General features: G+C 44.7%; 1 protein-coding gene across 1 annotated transcript; it reads right to left on the bottom strand.

Moving 5' to 3' along the window:
- Positions 1 to 2,257: 2,257 nt before the first annotated feature.
- TARS1 (threonyl-tRNA synthetase 1) lies at positions 2,258 to 23,026 on the bottom strand. The gene is made up of 19 exons (XM_036410356.2): positions 22,835 to 23,026; positions 19,479 to 19,559; positions 17,870 to 18,060; positions 15,681 to 15,804; positions 14,307 to 14,428; positions 13,683 to 13,800; positions 13,177 to 13,241; positions 13,014 to 13,092; positions 12,137 to 12,283; positions 10,759 to 10,857; positions 9,670 to 9,836; positions 8,717 to 8,879; positions 8,280 to 8,417; positions 7,854 to 7,931; positions 7,601 to 7,701; positions 7,334 to 7,438; positions 5,786 to 5,858; positions 4,062 to 4,176; positions 2,258 to 3,384 (listed from the first exon to the last, which is right to left on the bottom strand). Exons 1-19 carry the CDS (start codon positions 22,889 to 22,891, stop codon positions 3,236 to 3,238), a joined length of 2,172 nt encoding a protein of 723 aa, XP_036266249.1. The 5' UTR covers positions 22,892 to 23,026; the 3' UTR covers positions 2,258 to 3,235.
- Positions 23,027 to 23,047: the final 21 nt, after the last annotated feature.

Raw genomic sequence — 23,047 nt, 5'->3', positions numbered from 1 at the left:
TAAGAGAAATTGAGTCCAAGGAACAAGAATAGAATGCTTTAATATAGGAAATAATATAAGAAAAAGACAACTTGAAGGCTAAGAAAATACAAAAGCTTAAGTAAACACACACATGAGTGATTGAGAAGAAAATGTTTGAAATATCTCCTCTAAGTGGAATACCAACACAACACGGAAAACACTTCTCAGAACCGAGGACCTGGGTTCCGGAATGAAAAAGCTGCTCCGGGTGATGGAGGCAAAAGACCCGCCAATGGGGTCCAAATAAAGCCAGGGAGGGGGAGATGTGACTTTTGGAAGAACTGTACTGCAAGGTATAAAGGAGTGTTCAACACAGATATTCAAAGAAGTCATTTTATTTTTTATTGTGATGAAAAACATACAACATACAATTTTCCACTCTTTTTCAATTATAGATCCCATTCGATATGACTCTGCATTAGTTTCAGGTGCTCAACATAGACTATTATACACTTTACAGAGTGGTCCCGACATTTCAAGGACCCTCCTTCCCCCTCGCCGGTACACAGCTCTGACAGTATTTGTTAAAAGGGATCATTTTAAGTCTACAAAGTTCTAGGAGAAATCATAGGGCACGACTTACCAGTAACCGAGAGCCTATTCGCGGACACAGTGAAAAGGACCCTGGGATGGATCAACAGAAAGCGGAGACCAGAGCACGGAGGGGCAAGGAGGGTGTGACTGACACCATCCTCTCTGGCATGGCCAGTGCAGCAGCTCCAACAGTGAGGAGGCGAGAACCAGAGCAGAGGCACACGCCAGCATGGTTATAGGCATAGGCCTGCATGGCTCCAGGCACATGGCCGCAAGGCGAGGCAGCTGCCTGGAGATGGTACCCAGAGGCTCATCAGGACAACAGGCTGCTTTTCCTGTAATCCTTTTATTACTTTTTGACTTTTTAAAGGCAGGAGCAAAGAGAAAAGGCAAGTCAGAGTGGGAAATGAGAGCCTTCTTCTCAGTGTGCTCCTCAGCATCTGCTCGGAGCTTGCTGGTGCAGAATGTTGAGACCCAGCTCAGACCTGCAGAACCAGGGTCTGCACTTGCCACCTCTACGCCCAGTGGACTTGGAAGCGCTGGTCCAGCAGTCCCAGTGCCCGGGCCAGTGCCCATCGCCGTAGTGAAGGTGAGGAAGGAAGCTAGGAGTCACTGGGCACATGGTGACGGGGCTTCAGGTGTGACCTCAGGTCACTGATCCGGGTCCCTCACCCTGTCACTCGCCTATACTGCTTAACCTACTGCTCTACTCTCCTGACCGGTTCCATACATTTTGGTACCTACTTTGGGGCACCTATTTCTTACTTCACCAGTCTGTCTCTACAGAATTTATCACATGGCGGTTGCAACTGCTTGTCATCGTTCTCAAATCATTCTTGTATATCTGATTACTAAGATGACTCTCAATAGACTAGACCAGTGGTCGGCAAACCACAGCTCACGAGCCACAAGCGGCTCTTTGGCCCTTTGAATGTGGCTCTTCCACAGAATACCACGGCCCGGGCGAGTCTATTTTGAACAAGTGGTGTTAGAAGTTTAAGTTTAAAAAATGTGGCTCTCAAAAGAAATTTCAATCGTTGTGCTGTTGATATTTGGCTCTGTTGGCTAATGAGTTTTGCCAACCACTGGACTAGACGCTCCTAGAAAATTAGCAGTTGGAGTCTTTCTATTATGCCGTGTACCTGAACAGAACAGGTGAGTAAGTCAGTAACTAGGACAGCCTCTGCTTCCAGAAAAGGGACAAAAAAGCAAGTCAAACAGGCCACAGAGGGATCTTTGATGGGACAAGCCCGCCTGCAGACTGGAAGAGCCCTAACGGGTGGTCCCCTGAGGCTCCCGGGAAGGACTGAGGGCCTGCTACAGAGAGGATTCTTCTGCTCACAGCTCTGTCCACCTGTCTTTAATGCGGAAAGTTCTGAAAGGTCAATAAAGCTCCTGCAATGATCGCAAGCACACTGCTAACACACTGTATAAGCCATAAATAAATCTATGTTACACATTTGTTATACCAACAGTTAAAACCATAGTCTTTGGACTACAAATTAAATATGTAACATGAAATTTTTAAAACGAAAGAAAAATAGAAACTAAGATACTATGAATTTTAAAGAATAAAAAAACACAAAGTTTTAAAATGATTCACACTAGATGCTCTTGACGTTAGTATTGTGACTTGGTTTAAGTATAGCTTCCCTCAAGACAAACATAAAAAATTACAAACCCATTGAGGGCTAAGTCTTCAGACAGAAGCAAGGCTTTATTACAGAATTTCCTAGAATCCCTGATTAATAAGATCCTTCCACTCGTGTCAAAGTGAGGGGTAACCTATGCAAACTGGCTACTTTCAGTGACCCTTGCAAACACCCTATGGGGATATCAGGAACTGTAAGAGGTGGCCTTTTGAAAGTGATTAGATTCCCACCTATCTACATAAGAAATTCCTTATTTCGTGGTGTTCTGTCACTCATCATTCTCTGATTGAAAAATGCAAAAATTATCCTGAGAGAGAATTGGGAATTTGTATTAATAAGGGACTGAATGGCCCAAAACAGTGTGCCATAAACAGATTCCTCTAATGAATGTTTCTTAAAAACCTGTGCGAATACTCTCCGTTAGACCACGGCTGGCTTTAGTTGTTAAAAGGTTTATGTCCAAGAACAGGCTGATAAGGGCGGAGTTCCTGAAGGTGCCATCCTGTCACCGGGAAGCAGGCTCTCGCTCACGGCCCAGCTCGAGACCGCACACACTGGCGACCCGTTCCCCTCTACCCCCCTAACATGTTTGCTATCAAACATGAAAGATGAATCTTGAATCATGCAATCTGTTCTGGGTAGGAGGTATGTGACGGTCAGAAGTCATGAAACTTACACGAGTTTAAGTATTTTTATGTCATAATCCAGTTAAAATCTTTCTTTTACCTGAATCAAATTTGAAAACTTCTTTCAACTGCATTACATTTACAAAGAAGTGTTCTCCTTCATCACACTAAAGCATTCCTTGTGGTTTATTTCCAGCGCTCAGGTAATTAATGAATACAATCATGTAAATGAGTCTCTTTTAATTATCCCCAGCAGATACACATCATCTAAAGCTTGTCGAGGTCCAAAGCGGGTCCTCCCCTCAGCGGCCCCCGCGGGCTCTGCCGCACAGCTCCCAGTGCGGGACAGACGGCGCCTTCCGGAGCGGCAGCAGCGTGAGCGAGCACGGGCACCGCGCGTCCTCAGAACTCCTCCTCGGCCTGCCGGCTGCGGGCCCCCTGCAGCTGCTGCAGCCGCGCCACCGTGTCGGAGACGGTGCGCTCTCCGTGCACCTTGTTGTCTCTCGTGCGGATGTTCACGGTGCCGCTGGCTTTCTCCTTCTCACCGACAACTGAGCAAAGACAGGAGAACCCTTAGATGGAAGCGTTCTTATCGGGCATCCGAACAGCCAGGACCCCAGCACCCAAAGGCCACCCTCTGCTGCTTCTGACTAACGTACAGGCGAGCCCAGCCAGTGTGGCTCAGTGGCTGAGCATCAGCCTAGGAACCAGGAGGTCATGGTTCCATTCCCGGGCAGGGCACACGCCCAGGTTGCAGGCTTGATCCCCAGTAGGGGCGTGTAGAAGGCAGCTGATCAATGATTCTCTCTCATCAGTATTTTTATCTCTTTCTCCCTCTCCCATCCTCTCTCTTAAAAAAAATCAATAAATCCATATTTTAAAAAAATGTGCAGGTGACCATGCACAGTTATTCATTAAAAACACACCCATTCTGCAATACCAACACCGTTTTGCTCATTGAGTCACCAAGTCCAGCTGGCTTAATAAAAACTGACCATGGGAAGAAATAAAAGGTGAAGGGGAAAAAGTTTTTAGACAGAACTGTACAAATTATTCGTCTTCTCACCACAGTTTTCCCTTCTTATGTCAACTGAACAAATTTCATAGATTAAGAACCAGGATTAAAAGGAACTAAACTGATGACCATAATGCTCTCAAGCGAAGTCTCAAGATTTCAGAATTTCCCCAGGTTGTGGCAGTTTTCCTTTGGTTCAGTTTCCTTTCTTACCCAGGATGAAGTTATATTGTGCTAGCTGTGCGTTTCTGATCTTCTTATTTAATGTACAGCTCGCATCCAGGTCGATGTCCACCATGAATTTAGCATCATGGAATTGTTGCCGCACCTGTTTAAACAGAGACACAGAATTCTTCAGATCCAAAATTAGAATTATATTTTGATCTTAAATGATTTTATGTAACCTGTGATTTGGAAAATCAAGTAAGCATTAAAAATTAGTTACTCAATAATTCTGTGTATACAATGACCTAATTAAATAGATGTCTATAAGAATCTAAATATATAAAAGCCTAAGTGACCTAATGACCATTGACCAGTCACTAAGACGTGCACTGACCACTGGGAAGCAGATGCTCAATGCAAGAGCTGCCCCCTGGTGGTCAGTGCACTCCCACAGCCCACCTCCCACAGCCAGCCAACATCCTGAGGCTGGCCAACCTCCTGCGGTCGTTCCCCTTGACCAACCAGTTCTGATTGGCCCCGATTGGGACAGGGAGAGAAAGCCCTGATTCGCCCCAATCACTGGCCAAGCTGAGGGCTCCCACCTGAGCATGAATTTGTGCACTAGGCATCTAGCAACTTAATAAAAAGAAAGTATCAGGCTTAAGAAATATTGAAAAGTGATTTTTTTTCCCCCCTCAACAGTGATTTCCTTTTTGATTTAAGAAAGCTTAGCCCTGGGCAATGTCCATACACCAATCAATGTTTTTTTAACATCCATGTTTCTCACCCTTTCCCTTCCTCTCTCTCTAAAATCAGTCAATATAATGGGAAAAAATAAATAAAATGAAATAAAAGCCTACCCCATACATAATTCCAAATGCCACTCTATTCCTAAAGTGGAGGAGGTTGTACTGTTTCCAGCTGAGAAATGAATATAAACATTTTCCTGCTGTGTGAGCTTTCATAATGCACATAAAATAAAAAACAATGACTTAGCCATTTTCATCATTTATAACTAAAACTACGGTGGTGCAGTAATAGCAATACAGTTTGCCTGAATGGTTTGCTTAATAGCTGGCTTAAAGTTTATTTATTTATTAAAGATAGCTGAGACCTGATTAAAATGTATTTTGATGGTCTTGAAACACGATTTTGGTGTGATAAGACTATTCAATGATATTTAGATTTTTATCTCTTTAACCATTACGTTTAATTTGCAATTCTGAAACAATGCTCTTAATAACACAACTTTTGAATATTTAACATTCCTTAATAAAGAATTGTTGCTGTGACAAAACAGACTGTCATAGTTTTAAGGTGTGAGGAGTGAATGGACATTTGCATATCTGTCAGTGAGGTAGCTGTTTGGCCAGCAGGGCAAAACATTGGTCTGGCATGCCATTAACCTGGAAAAAGGTTCCAAATAACTGAATAAATCTGCATTGAACATGAAGCAAAACTACTCTCCGAGTCAAAAAGTAACTTCAACTGTATTACGCGTTTGAATTTGCATATCATACTGAGGCTTTCCCTATTTGCTAACACGAAACACTAAACAAGAGTGCATCAAACAACCCACTCCGTCTTCTGACCACAGAACCACACAGGAAAGCATTAAAGAGGTAATGTGCTCTATTTAAGCTTACCGCAGATGGAAAATAGTAACAGTTCTTTATATCACAGGCAGCTTGACCTACCAAGGATATAGCTTACGGGATTTGATAGCGAACAACAGATGTGAAAGTTAAAGAAAAGTCATACTTAAGGATTACCTGTTGGGCATAGTCATCACACGTTGGTCCCACTGGAACTACCATTACCTGGCGAGGAGACAGCCAGAAGGGCCTTAGGAAGAAATGAAAAGCATTTAATGTGGATTTTCCTACACAAGGACGGCACATTCATTATCAGTCAACCCTTCGTATCTTTTCCTGAAACGTGGGCCGTTTAAAACCATGGCTTTTATTTTAATCTCCAATAAAGTCTAAAGGGAGACGAAAGAGCAGGAAACCAATCCTAAGAGAGAAAAACCTGTAACGAAGTTTTGTCTTGCTAAGCAGATGGCAAAGCGGACTGGGAGCAGACTATGCCCCTCGCTTCAATGCCGCAGGTAACAGGCCATTCACCGTGCAGCGGGGTTAGCACGATGCTAAAGAACCACTCTTACTGCTATTTTATTCAAAAGTTACTTTGCACAAGCATTATGTATTGCTTATTCCTCATGAGGGGGCACAGACAGTCTTCAGTTTATTCAAGCTCCACGTTGCAGGACTCAGCAGGCTGTAACTGATGGTGACTGCGGAGGGTACTGGGTAAAGGTGAGTGTTTTCTGCTCCTTATTAAAGAGGACCCATCTGCAACTCTCTCTGGGGTGTTTCAGTGTCCAACTTCCCGAAGCTGCAGACACCAGTGTTTCCCTTGGTCACTCTATGTTTTAAGTTGTCTGGCTAATCAGGGAAAGGGCGTAGGGGCACTAAGTTCTACCCAAACTGTGCCTTTTCCCACCAAACACAGGTTTGGCAGAGCAGTTAGTGGATCCCCTATTCTCTAGATTCTTGTAGAGAATGTTTCCCGTAATTGATTTGATTTTGTGAAATGTAACAGACTTTCATTTCACTGAAAAGTATGACACACTTCCCTTCAAGTCTGAACTAACCAGCTTACAAATACGACTGAAACACCTACCGTGTGTAAGACAGAACAGATCTACCACACTTTACCGGAAGTTCTGTATCAACAGAATTAATGCAGCAGGCTCTACAAAACGGGTGTTTTATATATAACCAACTGCCTTAACAAACTGCGGGCCGCACAAAGCAGCTTAGAAAGTAAAACGAAAGTCATGTGCTCAGATGTTTCCAGCAAAAACATAGCCTGATAAAAGCAAGACATGAGATGCTGATGCTTTGGAGTCCGTCCTCTCCATGGAAACGCATGGCTTCGGAAGGTGTCAACTACATGCTGATCACAGTCATGACAGTCAGCAGGGGAGCCAACGCCTGCTATGTCTGCTCAGACAGACAAATCAATTCCTTGAAAAGCCATCAAAATAGCCAATGTGCTTCTTACTGAATAATTCCTAATTAGAAAGTGTAACATTCAACACATCAAGTTCTGAAATAAAAATAATCCTCATAAATACTCTTAAAGCTAAAAAAAATTGGTTTTAATTGTACTGCTTCCTATTTAGTGAATATTTGTCAATAAATATAAGCGACTAATCGCAATCACTCTCCCTTTCCAACACAGGCTGAATTAGACAGCAGAAGTTTCTTAACAGCCAATTTCTATTGCCCGGAAGGAAACAGTATGGAAATTACCATTTGCCCCCATAGTTTTCAGTGAGGATGGCGATCATTCTTTCCACGGATCCCAAGATGGCTCTATGGATAATCACCGGCCTTTTCTTATCATCTCCATCGTGACTAGAAAGAAAAGAAAAATTTGTTTTCCTTTATTTTATATATACTACTATACACACACACACCCCTATATTTTATACACACACACACACACACACACACACACACTCACTCACTCCGTTAAATGTCCTTAAAGAGTGTTCAGAACAGACACTAGGAACTCACCTCACGAAGGTCAGGTTAAACCTGATGGGCAGCTGAAAGTCCAGCTGGATGGTTGCGCACTGGTGGTACCGCCCGATGGCGTCCTTAATCTGTATGTCAATCTGAGAAGCAAAGACCCACTGTGAGGAGTTGGCCAGGGTGAAGCTGCTCAGTATTTCTATTAGGGCTGGTTTCCCCTGCCCTTTTTTAACCTGCAGCAATCTCTTCACCCCAAAATGAACGCCACTTTACCCAGATCGACGCTGGCACTGACCTTCGGACCATAGAAAGCTCCGTCTCCAGGGTTTAGCTCCCACTTTTCGCCAAAGTCATTCAGGCTGTTTTCAAGTTGCTAAAGACAAAGCAACACGGACTTTAATCTTTGTTCCTCTGCAACCGGTCTAATTTAGCCTAAAACTTAAAACTTCCACAATTACTTTCACAGATTGCTCTTCTCTGCTTCGTCACTCTGTCCACTTGAACACACTCACACCCAAGCCCCTCCCGAGGTCACAGCTCGATGACTGAAGCACATCCCAGCCTTTGTACACCCAAAGCAAACAGGCAATGACGAGCGTACTCTGACCGAGGAGCCTTTTCACTTTCCTTCTGCTTCCACCCGTTAGGAGCGGGCTTTCTCACAACGCGGGGGAAGCCACTTCCAGCCACAGAATTCAAGACGCTGAAAAGCACCACTTACCTTCTCAGCTTGATTCCAGACTTCAATATCGCCAAGGAATTTTTCCGGCCGAGTAGACAGGTTCAGTTTAAAAGAAAACCCAAATATGCTGTACACTGTGCGCAGAAAATCCAGGCAGCCTTTTATTTCTTCCTCGATCTTTAAATAAAAGAAAACGAGATGAACAAGAATAGGTCCAGACACAAATGGCAGGGGGTGGTAGGGAGCAGCCAAAGGACCTTTGTGCATGCACATTAGCATCACCAATGGACACAGACACTGGGCGGTGGGGGCTTGCCTGGGCTGGGAATGGCTGGGGGGATTAACTGAGGGGAAAGGAGACATGAGTAAAACTTTAGACAACACGATATAAATTATTTAAAAAAAGAAAAGGACCTGGTGGTGGTTTTCCCGGACCTCCCTGACCTCCCCTCAGGTGCATGTCACCGGGGCCGCACCTGCTCCATGGCGCAGAATATGTGCGCGTCGTCCTGCTGGAACCGCCGCACCCGCGTGAGGCCCGTGAGCGCCCCCGACAGCTCGTTCCTGTGCAGCACCCCGAAGTCCGCGAGCCGCAGAGGCAGCTCCCGCCAGGACCTCGGGCGGTGATCAAACATGAGGCTGGAAAGAGAAGGAACACCCACCGATAGTTAATGCCATCAAACCGCTCCTCTGATGGTGAGTGTACGAAAGGCCGTCAAAGCTACTGACTCCAGGGGGTGCAGACCAGCACTGGGTCTCCAGCGCTGGGCCCCACACAGCGCGTGAGCACTGCATGCGCAGAACAGCGAATACACTGCCACCAGCACCGGAACTAAGGGAGAAAAATAACACATGCATTCCCCAGTCTGCAGCCTGTCCCTGCTCATCACTCCATCCATCCGAGGACGGCCCTGAAGGCCCCGTTTAAAGGTAAAACAGACTCGGCTGCCCACAAAGCACGGTCACTCTGGAAACCAAAGCCGGTGCTTCCTGTCATTCCCAGAGGGCTCCCGTTCCGTTATCTGAAGGGACTTCCCACTCTGCAGGAGGAACTACAGCCCGGTCCCGGGGTCATTCCTCCCACCCCTGCCACAGGCACCTGTGCGCACCCAGTGCCAGGAGCCACAGCTGGTGTGTCTCCCCCCCCCCGTTGTTCACGGGCGGGAAGAGGAGGAGCCAGGGCAGACTCCCAAGGACATTAATTCACTGGCACCAAGTTTTGAGGTTTTCATAGAACATGTTTCTTAAAAACAACTTTATATTCTGCCCATTCCCTGCTATTCTTCAATGTCTACAGATTCAGGACCAAAGGCTATACCACCACGATAATGCCGCATATAAATACTCTTGTGGTTACATGAGGGCTTTAGAACAATTCTGCCAAAGGGAGAAAGCAATCGGGACCAAATGGGACGCGAGCTCTCAGTACCAGTGTCCGGGGCAGTTCATGGGCTTCAGCGCGAACTGCTCCTTCTCCACCTCGAAGGAGAACATGTTGTCGCTGTAGTGCTGCCAGTGGCCCGAGGTCACCCACAGCCGGCTGTTGAAGATGTTGGGGGTGACCACCTCCTGGAACCCGCGTCTCCTGTATTCACTCTGTTAGGGAACACACACAACGCCAGTCCAGAAATTAGTGCTCACACTCCTTCCTGGTGGAGAAAGAGTTTAAACTCCTACCCTCTGGTGAAGTGTAAGATGCACATATGCTGTGATCTAGAAATCCCACCAAAGAGGAAGCTCTTACACCCCCACAGAAGGAGGCTCGGAGCACAACAGTAACATGGGGAAATCAGAAATGACGTCAGTGCCCGCCGATAAGGGATGCACATACTGCGGTAGCTATGTGGCAGAGTCATATGTAACAAGTGACAATAAGCGGGATCTGTGTGCATCTTAAAAAAACAATCTGACCGATACAATGACCTCCCTGTACGCAAATCTGAAATGCACAAACCACGGAGGACACGAGTGTGTGTGTGTGGGGGGGGGGGGGTGCGGGGGGGGCAGGAGGACAACATGAACAGAACGGATCCATGCTGCCTCCGAGAGCAGCTTCTTCTAGGAAAGGTGGGCCGCAGCAGCTCATGCCCCCACTGTGTGGGGGTTACTTTACTCCAAACATAACGCATGCAAATGTGTTACATTAGGTGGTGTAATTATTCTTTATCAACGTATGCTTTCAACACTTCATACTTTACAAAGACAAAAAGCAAGGTAAAGACTAACCTGCTTTTCCAAGGAAAATACAAAGGCCAAAGAGCACCCAGAGCCCCCGTGCGAAGGGTTAAAGCCTAGTTCACATGCAGCCACTGGCTTCTCTCGTGTGCACATCCGTGCATATGGGCATTACACATCAGGAAAAATGTGTTTAAAATGTTATGAGATCTCAGACTACCATTATTTATTCTATTAATTTTTTCTTTCAAAATACAAGATGATCTCTCCTCTTAGCAGACCTTGTTTAATAAAACCGATGCATGTCTTAAATCTACAGAAGAAAATGACGAGTATGGCTTACCCTGAGGAACTCAATAAGCGTATTATAGATGTACGCTCCCTTCGGCAGGAAAAAGCAGCTCCCCGGGCTGAGTTCATGGAAGAAATACAGCTCCTGGTCCTGGAAAACAGGAAGCAAAGCATGTTCGCCGCTTGCCCATGTGCACAGCATCAACACCCAGTCTCCCTGAGAAGATGGCCCCGATGGCTCCTCCTCCCACCGGGCCACCCCCTGGGCAAAGAAAACAGACGCACATCTCGGCGTGCGTCAATGGTATAGATTTGAGGTAATTTACAACTTCGTTCCCTGCCTGTTCCATTCCTAAATCTAGTCAAATGCACCGAAGATGACATGGAACAAGGGTCTAGTTCTCTTTTACCGAGAGAGCTCACATGGTTTTAATTCCTCAAAGCTCTAAGATCTGGCTGTTTTCAATTTTTCTTTATTATTTTTTAAGTAGGAGAGGCAGTTAGGAGTCTGGAAAAAAGACACTGACAATGAAACAGAAAAGCTGGCTGATTCCGGTTCATGGTGAATGGCTCCCCCTCCACCCCTCAATGCCCAAACTTTTCCAAAGGTGCCGCACCAGTCCCTGCAGCTTCCTTACAGCTGCCTCCTGCTCAAGCTTCCTACCCCACCAACCAAGGGCGCCTGGCACAGAGTGAACACAATTTCAGAAAGAAACGTTTTCTCCTGATACCTAACTTCCAGTCTGAAAACACTCAGGGGCAGTGGGGTAAGAGCAATGCACCATGGAATCCCGTGATGACTCGCTACATCGCCTTGGGCACAAGCATACGATTCTCTCTAGAACTCAGTTTCCACATCTTTAAAAGAAGTCACTGGTCCTCTGGCCGGTGTGGCTCAGTGAACATAGCATCAGCCTGTGGACTAAAGGGTCCCAGGTCCGATTCCGGCCAACGGCTCATGCCCAGATGGCAGGCCCAATCCCCAGTAGGGGGCAAGCAGGAGGCAGCCGATCAATGATTCTCTCTCATCATTGATGTTTCTCTCTCCCTCCCTCTCCCTTCCTCTCTGAAGTCAATAAAATATTTTTTAAATAAATAAGTCAGTGAGACCAGGCGAATTTCCAAAGGATCTCTCAGCTCATGAGGCACTGCTATACTTCTTTTACTGAAAACTGCGGGTCATCAGCATTTGCCCTCAATAAAAGGAACAGTGAGAGTGAGTTTTTGTGCAGAACTGAGCACACTCTAGAAAGATAATGTGGGCGATCAGAAAGTAGCCTATGGCTTATCTAGGACACAACACAGTGATACTTGAAATCAACAGTATTTCTTCAAAGGGGAGTTGTTAATACAGCTAAATCCCTAACACAGCTGAATTTCAGAGGGAAATAAACACAGTCGAGACACATTATTGTTCTTTTTTAACATACCCGCCCAATTTTCCTGTGATCTCGGTTTTTGGCCTCCTCTTGGAACTTCTCCCACTCTTTCAGCAGCTTAGGATCTGGGAATGAAATGCCGTAAATCCTCTGAAGAGTCTCCATATCTGCTTTTCCCTCCCAGTATGTGGAGGAATTCTGAAAACAAGGATCAACCGTGAGACAATATTCAAATCTGTCAATATCTCACTTATTTTAAGAGCTAGACGTTATTTCTCATAGGCACCTTATGAATCAAATTCAGAGTCGCCTTATACAGGTAAAGTCACAAAAAGTGACCCTGGGGCGGAGCTGACCAGCTGGTTCACTGGCAGCATAGAGCTGGCTGTTCGGTTCCCTCAGAAAACCCACCCGCCACGCCCCTTGAACCACAGCTCCACCAACATGACTGACTGCAGAGCATCTCTCAGACTGAGCAAGCAAAAATGGGCAAAAAAGCAACAAAAGAAATCTTGAAATGATTCAATTGTGCTTATGATGTTAAGTGCATTTTAGTCATCGCCCATAAAATATTTCTGAACTAGTAGAGAATGGCAGGACTAACTGGGTTAGCAGGAACCACTTGGGTAATTACTACCTCACACACACAAAGAGCAAAAGCAGCGAATCTAGAAGGCCCGTAACTGCGTGATTCTGTGAATCCCCCACTCCACCCCCATGTGCTCTGGGTGGCGGTCAGCCACTGCGTGAGAGAATTTCTGCTAAAAATGCCTCATGACATACATATAGCAGAACAGGCAGGAGAGAGCACGAGAAAAACCCACCCAGGAGCAAACAGGGAGAAAGAGAAATCAATGGCAATTTAGCTATCGAGCCATCAGACACAAATACACTGACATGGAGAGCGCCTTTGGGTGGCACTGCTTACTTTGTGTATCTTCAGAGCCTTAATCTTGCCAGTGTGTCTGACATGCGGACCCCGGCAGAGATCTATCAAGGGGCCGCACCTAAAGGCAGAGTGAAAGGAATTTTAGAAAAGACTGAAAATGACATGTCCACCAATTGTGCTTCATGACATTTGACTGACTCACCTGTAGACTGTGGTAGTTGGAGTATTCACCTTTTCATTCAGTATCCGACATTTGAACTTGTTGTACTGAAAATAGAAAAAATTACATTTTTAAGACAACCCTTTTTTACCTCTAAATACTGCTAACACAGAACTCAAAATACATCTTATCAAAGCATTGCATACTTATATGTTAATGTTTCACATTTTGAAAGCAGTGTTAAATTTTCTAAGGAACAGCCGAAACCGGTTTGGCACAGTGGATAAAGCGTCAGCTTGCGTACTAAAAGGTCCCAGGTTTGATTCCAGTCAAGGGGCATGTACGTTGGTTATAGGCACATCCCCAGTATGAGGTGTGCAAGAGGCAGCTGATCTGTCTCTTTCTCATTGATGTTTCTAGCTTTCTATCTCTCTCTCTTCCTCTCTATAAAAACTCAATAATATATAAATTTTCTAAGGAACAGAGTAGGCTTCAAATAACACTAATGAATGATAGGAGAGTAGATGCCACGTTACAGTTCAATGTACCTTAAACATTTCCAATAAAGTTTCCTTCTTAACTTCCAATCTTTCAAAAGCTTGTTTTTCCTTAATGATTTTCTTACATAAAGTCTCTAAAGAGGAGAAATCATTGCTGGACACACCCCTGGAAGAGAAGGAAATATAAAATTATTTCCATTCCATTCTACTCACACCATGGGAGGGAGGGGGTCAGAGGGAGGATGTTTCTTTTGAACACTTCAAGGGATTTAATATAAAAAATTACTCTTGCATCATATACCAGAATTGTAAACTAAACATTTTACATACATCATTTTAATAATGGATATTCCCATGGGCTCCTGCGTTGGTCACCATGGAGATTGCTCCCACTAGGACTCCTCCTCCACTCTCTGGCAGCTAAAGGAGGGAGGACTGGCTTCATTGATTTCCCAGGGCACCTCAGCCCTGCCTCCTTGACCAGAGAGAGCTCTCAGGAAGTCCCGCACCTCTGTGAGTCACTGCACACTCAGGCGTTACTGGCGGAATGCTTGGTGACCATGAAACAGTGAGCATTATACTCCTCCTCCTTTACTGAGAACTATTTAAACATAATGCATGGGCTCAGGGTAACTCAGGTTTTATTTCTCTTTATCCAGTGACATAACTTACCCATCATCAAGGTACATGTCATAATAGAATCCATTTTCTATTGGTGGACCATAACATAAACATCCTCCATAGACTCTTTCCATGGCTTCACCCATTATATGGGCACTCGAGTGCCAGTATACCTGAAAATTCAAAGAAAAATGAGAAGGTTTGAGACTGGGCCTAAGTGTTATAAGTTAATATGGTCACCTGAAAGAGATACATAGAATTTATTATAAATAAACCCAGACAGAAAAATTTAAATGTACAAATCTATAAACTGCCGTGATTCTATATAGAGCCAAAATAATTTAAAAGAATGCTAACTGCTAAAGTGTATTTCTACCTTAGAAATTACCTAGTTGTTTTCAAATTAAATTCCAATTAGCATCATTAATTAAATGGGATGGATTTTGTTCTCTGGAAACAATCGCCACTCACCACGTGACTGCCTTCTGGACTGCGAGGGCCCAGCCCTGCTGAGGCAGTGTGCCCGCCCAGCCACGGGCGTGTCCGCCTTTACCTGGCGACTATGGAGCATCACTTAGCATTCTATCTGCCTTTTTCCTACTGGCCCCAAACTACTAGGGTGGCCCAACGGGATCCCACAATACCACAAAGTGCAAGGACGATGAACACTAAAAGCAAATGGCAGCACCTGGCTTTACAGTGGTCATTCAGATGAGTCACAATATATCCAAACCAACGTCTTTAAAATTTAACAGTAAGGTACCCAGATGGTTTTAAAATTCTCTTTAAAAACTTAAGGACTCCAGAATACTTCTGAAAACTATTGATCCACATACATAAGTAAACCATCATCAATGAAACAAACTAAAACAGCACATTTTATTTCCTTTTATATGTATACCATCATGAAAAAATAAGGAGAAAACCTTGCCATCAGATGCAAGTTGGTTTTATTCTCCTATATAATAAAAGGCTAATATGTACAAATGTACAAATCTTTTCAGCAGATTTGCATTTAAAGATGAGGGAAAAAATGGAAATCAACTTCCCAATATAAGAAATACTTCAGGTAATGTTCAAATTTATTTGTTAAATATATACATACACCTTGCTTAAGTGCTGATTGACAGTGTAGACAGCAAGTTTTACTTGCTTAATCAATTTCTAATAAAATTGTAATAGAATTTCCATAAATATGCCCTCCTTTTATTATCTAGTAGTGAAAATAAATTTATTCAATTTCACCTGATTTCATAAAGCAAGCATTTTTATTATGTTCCCTTAGCGGAAGACAAAAATGAAGATTTCGAATATGATGAGACTTCAATACATTTTCATCACCTCCTGGCAGTGGTAATGAGCTGGAAAACCATGCAAATGAGAATCACTATCCTGAAATTTAATGAACACGGAATAAAAACTTACTGCCTGAGCGTCCTCATCCTCAAACTTGAGCAGCTCCAGGGTACAATCTTCCTCCAGAGGACGGTCTAGGTCCCAGACAACTTTATTCACTTTTGCAATAACAGTGTTGTCCGCCAGGCCTTGACTTAGTAAGAACAGGAAAATAAACACTACGTAATATATATATACATACCTATATATATAAAAGCCTAACCAACAGAAGGACAATTTGACTGGTAGCAATGACGAGCACTGATCACTAAGGGGCAAATGCTCAATGTACAGGCATGGAAACATGGAACAGACTGATGAATCTCTTGTGGGGATCAGGCAGAAATTGGCAGTCCGACATCCCCTGAGGAGTTTCATATTGTGAGAGGGTGCAGGCCTGGCTGAGGGACCCCACTGGTGCACAAAGCCTCTAGTATAGTATAATACTACTAGAAGCCGGTGCATGCATGAAATCTGAGCGAGCTTAAGCCAGCAGTTGGACATCCTTAGTGCTGCCACGGAGGCGGTAAAGGTTCCCGCCATCGCCACTGTGCTTGCCAGCTGTAAGCCTGTCTTCTGGCTGAGCGGTGCTCCCCCTGTGGGAGCACACTGACCACCAGAGAGCAGCTCCTGTGTTGAGCATCTGCCCCCTGGTGGTCAGTGTGGTCATAGCGACCAGTTGTTCCACCATTCGGTCAATTTGAATATTAACTTTTTATTATATAGGATGACATGTATTATAGTATTCTATACTATACCACTATACAAAAAATATATATATGTATCTTTCTGAAATAAAATGAAAAAAGCAACAAACTCCCAAAATGTGCCAATGTACCTAAAAATATAACTACAAGATCTTGAAAATTCAGAACACTATTTTATGACATTTAATACTTATTTAAACAGATATAGCAACTCTAATAAACAAACAATGAGACTTTTCAGTAGTCTGGTTTATTCTTTACTTTCTCCAAAGAAGTTCTCCACAAAGCCAAGCTACTTATGATAGATTCCAAAGGCAAAAGGGGGCGGGGTGGTGGTGGTGGTGGTGGTACTAAATAACTTCTCTGCTCTACCTCCTTTTTGAAATCTTAACAGAATCTTTTTGAGAGTCAATGCTAAATAATCTCACATGGACCATACTGGATCATTTCAATTTTCCGAAGAAGGGACAAAATAATCCATATTTTAAGACTTAGAACAAAAAAAAAACTTCAAAGAAACTCCGTTGAAGCAAATGGAACATGCCTTCTTTCTGCTTCCCTTTCATATTCATTCCTAATCATCTGAACCTTTAAACAGCCTGTTATTAGTGCTGTAATTTTTTACAGAACACTAAGTTATTCTGGACTTGTGTAAAAATGTCTTCAAGCACCCTCTTGCAGATCATGACTGAATTCCAGCTCTAAAGCTCATCAATGTCTCATGTGATTCAATTTAAAATTTGGCAATTCTCAAAAAACTATTTTCAACTGGCCACTTTCCAAGTTACAATGGAGGAGGGTATTGTAGAATGTAGAGAGGAAGTGCCTGAATTTTAGTACCCATTGCTACAATATCAATGTGCAACAATGGCGAAATCGCATCACCAAATGTCCTTCAAAATCACCTTCAAAACGACAGATTTAACTGATAAGTAAAGGTCTATCCAATTATTTATAATCTCACATGGAAACTGACCCAACTACTGAGTCCCAAATCCTATCAGATTAAGAAAGCATTATCTACTACAGAGTATGCATCTGATTCTGTTACTTCTTCCCAACCCGATAAAAGTGTTCTGTTTTAAGGCTGGGCATGGCCCTCTTTCAGATTTATAAAATTAGTACATTTTCTCATGTTGAAAATTAGTTTCCTAATTTTCCTCTGTGAGATGATCAACCCTCATTTAACTTTAAAACGGGGACATTTAAATCAAAATAGTTTGTGAAACCTTATCGACTTGATTTTTGTGACATGACTGATCAAGGTAGAAGAACTAATCATATCAAATCTTACATAAGATAAAACCAAACTAGAGCATCTAAGAAATTAACTTTGAATCTTGACTATAAAGCTCTACATACTCTTGGTATGTAGAAAAAATCCCAAATAATGTAAACTAAACATTAAAAATATTGAACAGGAACATAAAAATGTTTTGAGGATAAAACCTGGCAAAATATGTTCAAGTTTAATTACAAACAGCAGCAGAGGAGGACAGGTGCGGCCTGTACCTGATGCCACACGCAATCTGATACGGCGTAGTTCTCCAGGATTCCGCAGCCACCTGTTTACCATCCGGCAGAGTGACTGTGATGGGTTTGCTCTCTTTTTCTGCTTTTTCTGCCAGAATGGCATCGTGTTCTGCTTTTAGTTTATTATACATCTCAAGTCGCGAGTTAATATATTCAGGCCAAGGATTCAACTGCAAGACAACAAATGGAGAAAGGAATAAGCAGTAAGTACTTGCTTTCCTTTTCAGAAAAGGGAAATACTAAAAATAGACAATACAAAAAACATGATTACTAATTCATTTGTTAAATGGGCTGCCAAAATCAACAAGCTTTTCCTAAATGTTGTCCTAAAATAAAAGACAGGAATTTAATGCTCTCTTCTTATATCTTTAAGAAGTTTTTAAAAATAGGAAAATACAATAATAATAAACATCTGGCTGCCAACATTCTAAATGGACAATTATTATCATTTTGCTATTATTTGCATAAGGTAATATTTTTCTTTTAGGGTATTCTCTTAAGGACTTTTCTAATTAAATTATTCCAAAGATACAACTATAAACAATACTGGGAATAAAAGCTGGCTGGCTTTTCCATTTTGTTTCAGTGTTGTTCAAAGGATGATCTGTGAAGCTGTCAGACTGTATGTCCACTCATAATTTTTAATTAACCAACTATAAATGTACTTGATTTAAGGGCTCCTATTCAAGGAAAGTATTTACTAAATTCAAAGAAGCTATGAGCTTTGAGTATATCTTTCTTGGGAATATTTAATTAGCAAATAAAAGAAAATAGCGTAACACCACTGTCTAAATCACATGTGTCAAACACAAGGCCCGCGGGCCAAATCCGTCCCGCCAGGCCTTGCAATGTGGCCCGCACCGCGCTGTCATCACTGCACTCCGCTGCGTTTCCATCACAATGACAGTTTATGACTGTTCAGTAAACCATTCGGCCCGCGATTTAGGCTGGATTTTAGATTTTGGCCCCTTCTCTGATTGAGTTCGACACCCCTAGTCTAAATACATTAAATTAACCAAAATATTTTTTATAAAACATCTATTCAGGCCCTAACTGGTCTGGCTCAGTGGATAGAGATTCAGCCTATGGACTGAAGGGTCCCAGGTTTGATTCCGGTCAAGGGAATGTACCTTTTTTATAGGTACATCCCAGTAGGGGTTTGTTTCTCTCTCATTGTTTCTCTCTCGATGTTTCTCTCTCATTGATGTTTCTAACTCTTTATCCCTCTCCCTTCCCCTCTGTAAAAAATCAATAAGAACAAACAAACAAACAAAAACACCTACTCATGTTTCCAAAAGTCTGACACAGAAAAAAGAAAAAGACCATAATCAGAGATTTGACTTCCTCTACCATTGGAGACTCCAGTTTTCAAAACATTTAAAAAACCAGGTGGTGAACCATGGTCACAAAACAGTCAAACACTAACATTTACATAAGTTATGATCTTCAAGTGAAAATAACGTGGATAGGCCCTGGCCAGGGAGGGACCACAGGAAGTTGACTCCAAGGCATGTCCGGCCTGACTTGCCCAATCCCGCCCCTGCTGGCCACCTCCTAATGAATTTCCTGATGTAGCCCAGGAACTGACCTCTGCCCGCCCTCCATCTCCGGAACCTTCTTTGCTCTTCTTCTTGCCGTCTTCCCTGTGCCTCTCCTGGCGGGCACCCACCTAGAGGAGCAAAGAGAAAAGGCGACTTCATCATTCAGTCTAATGCCACACCCTCCATGCTGCCCCAGGAAAGTTCAGAGGATGCCATTTAGCATCTACTTTTTGAAGAGTAAAACTCTGATTGTGAAGACTAGAAAACCTAAACGCTGTTGACCACTGTAAAGGGCAAATTAGCAGCTTACAATAAAGACAAGTCCCAAAGGCAGAGAGGTTTCTTGACAATGTTCAAGTCCTCCCATTCCATGTATTTTGCCTGTTCCCATGACTCTCGCGGCAGGTGTGCCTGGACACATGCTAAACATGTAGCCACAAACAAGCTCGAGAGTTATCCAAGAACATGTTCAGGGGGGAAATCAGTGCAACATGTATCCATTCATTCCACACGTACTAAGACCTCTGTGCTCATGGTAGCTTGTTAAACCCTGCGGAAGAAGCAAAACCAAGACCCATCCCTGCCATGTGCACATGTAATCTCTCCAGGGAAATGAAGGCAAGCGTTTGTGAAAACCCCATGAGGGGGTGGAGAACACAGCTGCAATGCTGTGATTCCATGTAGAATAAGCTAGGACCACGGGCTGGATCTCAAAGATGGAGGACCTGTGTTCCAGGCGTACACAGACTCACTGTCAGAAATCCTAAAAAGAGAGAGACAGTGACAGAGAGAGCGAGAGGGACAGACAGACCGGGGCTGACGAAGGCAGGTTGTTGTAGGAAATAACATGTTAAGACAAAGCAGGGCTCAGACAAAGCAAGCCCTCCAGGTTCCCAGAAGGAATGTGGACTTCAGTTAGAAGTACACGGAGCCACAGAGAGAGTTAGAGAAAGGCCGGTGCACAGGGCAGCCCACACCAGTGGCTCTCACCCAGCGGACACCGGACCGTGCCTGGAGACATTGTTGGTTGTCACAACTTGGGGGCCCACTTACCATCTAGTAGGCAGAGGCCAGGGGTGCTGCCAAGCGTCCAGTGACGCACAGGGCAGCCCCCACAATGTCATCAGCGAGGAGGGCGAGGAAGCCTGACCGGCAGGTGGGAAAGCGTGAAGAGGATTCCCCCAGAAATGCATCCCTTACTTTACCGTCACCTCAGAAACACCCGAGGCAAACTGCACCAAGATTCACAGTGCCCAAGTTCCTCCACAATCACAGCTGATCTTCACAGCCACCCCAGATGGCTATTATTATTATTCCCATCTTACCGATAAATTAATTGGAAAGGTTAGACAATTTTCTTAGGTTCCCAGCTAGAGTGGCAGGAAAGATATCCATGCAGGTATTGACAGCGGCCAACTCTAAGGAGTTGCAATCATCACAGTGAGGAAGCTTTGAAAGTAGAACGACGGACGTGAAGGGGGCTTTACTATAATTTTGAATGTTTATGACCTTTCATTTCAGGGGTTCACAGTGTGTTTTTTTGAGATGCTTTCCTATAATGCACCAAAATAAAGTATACAACTCAATGGCTTTTAGTGTGTTCACAGTTGTGCAACTGTCACCACAGTCCACAATCAATTTAGAACACTCTCATCACCCAAAAGAGACCCTCACCCATCAGCAGTCACTCTGTCCCTACCTCATGCCCCTTCCCCAGCGCCTGACAACCACGAATCTGCTCTGTCGCTGCAGTGGCCCCTATTCGAAGCATTTCACAATATGTGGTCTTTCGTGACTCGTTTGTTTCCCTTGCATAATGGTGTCAAGACCATCCAAGTTTCGTTTCATATTTCAATCTAACTCCTTCCGTTTGATTGTCAAGAAACATCCCATTAATGGAGAATTTATCTGGAGTTCTCAGTACTTCCTTCCTTTCATTGTTTACTCACTTCACAAACAGCTGGAGGTTTCGGTTGCTCTTTCTAATCTTATTTTGAAGACTGAAAGAATTAATGCATGTATTCAGTGCCAGACCCCATGGTTAGTACTCAATCAGTATTAGCAATTATTACCATAGAAGGGAGAAATCATATATATATTAGCTGTACCTACAATTAAGAATGGCACAGCAGAATATTTATGGACATGGAACACTGGTCTACAGACTATGAATTAGAAAGGAAAGACACCATTTTTAAGTGAAAAAACATAGATGGGAAAAAGTCTATAAACAGACACCCTGTACTCCTTTTAACTTAACTTATATCGTTTAGAATGTGTGTACACGCCTTTCCCCCAACCAAACCCTGCGTTAGGGACGTCCTCGTGTTACTGATGAGAAAACTGGCTTTCAGTGGCCTGGCCGGCCCCGCTGGGTGGAGTCTCCTTTAGCTGAATGCCCACCTCTCACTGGGGCCAGTGCAGCAGCCTCCTGTGTGTGGTGTCCCCTCTTCCCCACGCACCTCCCACCCCCCGGCCAGCGTGATTGTTAAAACCACAGCTCACCCCTCTGCCGCTGCCCTGCTTAGAAGCCTCCACTTGCGGGGAAACAATTCCAACCGCTGAGGGCTGTGGCTCCTCCTCAGCATCTCTCCCAAGCAAAGCAACCCCAGAGCCCATTCATTCACTCACCGCCTCTTCGCTGCCTTCCCTGCCTTTCCCCGGGGGCCTATCCACCTGCCTAGGTGTGGGGCCCAGCATGCAGAATGAGTACTTGACATTTATTTGTTAATCATAAAAAAAAATACTAAAAACAAACAACAAAAACCCACTTCGACCTGGTGGCATGTAAGTGACCTGGGAGATGTTCCTAAGCAAAGGATGACACAAGGGTCAAGTTCAAAGGCGAAACGACCAGCAGGTGTGCCTGGAGATGAGGCAGGCCTGCAACCCGGGCAGGGAAAGCCTGGAACCTGTCCAGGCGGTCAGGTCAGGGCATCGGCCTCGCCACTGGACACCCACCCAAACGTGGGCGGCAGGGTGGCCAGACCTCGGGAACCCGGCTTTCTCTTCCTTAAACTGGAGCCTTTCACCCTAAATGGGGTCTTGGGGTTCAAGGAGGCTCCGCCATGGTCTTCTCGCCGAAGGTGAAGTGAAGCCACTAGGCTGAGGGTCCCCAACTGTCCCGGCTCCTAATCAGATGTGCGGCCTGAGCAGCTCACTCCAGGTCTCACTCAGGTCCCTCGCCGGCGGGGAGGATGGAGCCGGAGGAGGCCTGCGAGTCCCGCCTGCTGGATGAATGGACGCCTCCTCCCCGAGGGGGCCCTGGCTCGTCCACCTCGTCCCCCATCCGCCTCGGGTCCCTCCGCCCCCCACGCGCGGCCGCGGCCTCCTCCGCCCCCACTCCCCGGAGGGCCGCTGGGCACCAACAAGAACCCCCTCCCGGGCTCCCGACCCCACTCACCGGCTTCTCCTCGCCTCCCATCTTCCCTGAAGGGCTGCTGGCCTTCTCCTCGGACATCGGCGAACCGGGAAGAGAAGACGGAACTCAACAGCGACGGCGGCGGGGGCAGAGGAGCGGGAGGGGGCGGCCTGAAGGGCGCTTCGGCTCCGGGATCGCGGCGCCACTGCCAGAGGCTGGGAGAGGACCCGCTGATGCAATCCACCAGCGCCCAAG

Source organism: Pipistrellus kuhlii, unplaced genomic scaffold (genome assembly GCF_014108245.1).
Source record: "Pipistrellus kuhlii isolate mPipKuh1 unplaced genomic scaffold, mPipKuh1.p scaffold_m20_p_4, whole genome shotgun sequence".
Classification (NCBI taxonomy): Eukaryota; Metazoa; Chordata; class Mammalia; order Chiroptera; family Vespertilionidae; genus Pipistrellus; species Pipistrellus kuhlii.
This window is presented reverse-complemented; position numbering and strand designations above follow the sequence as displayed.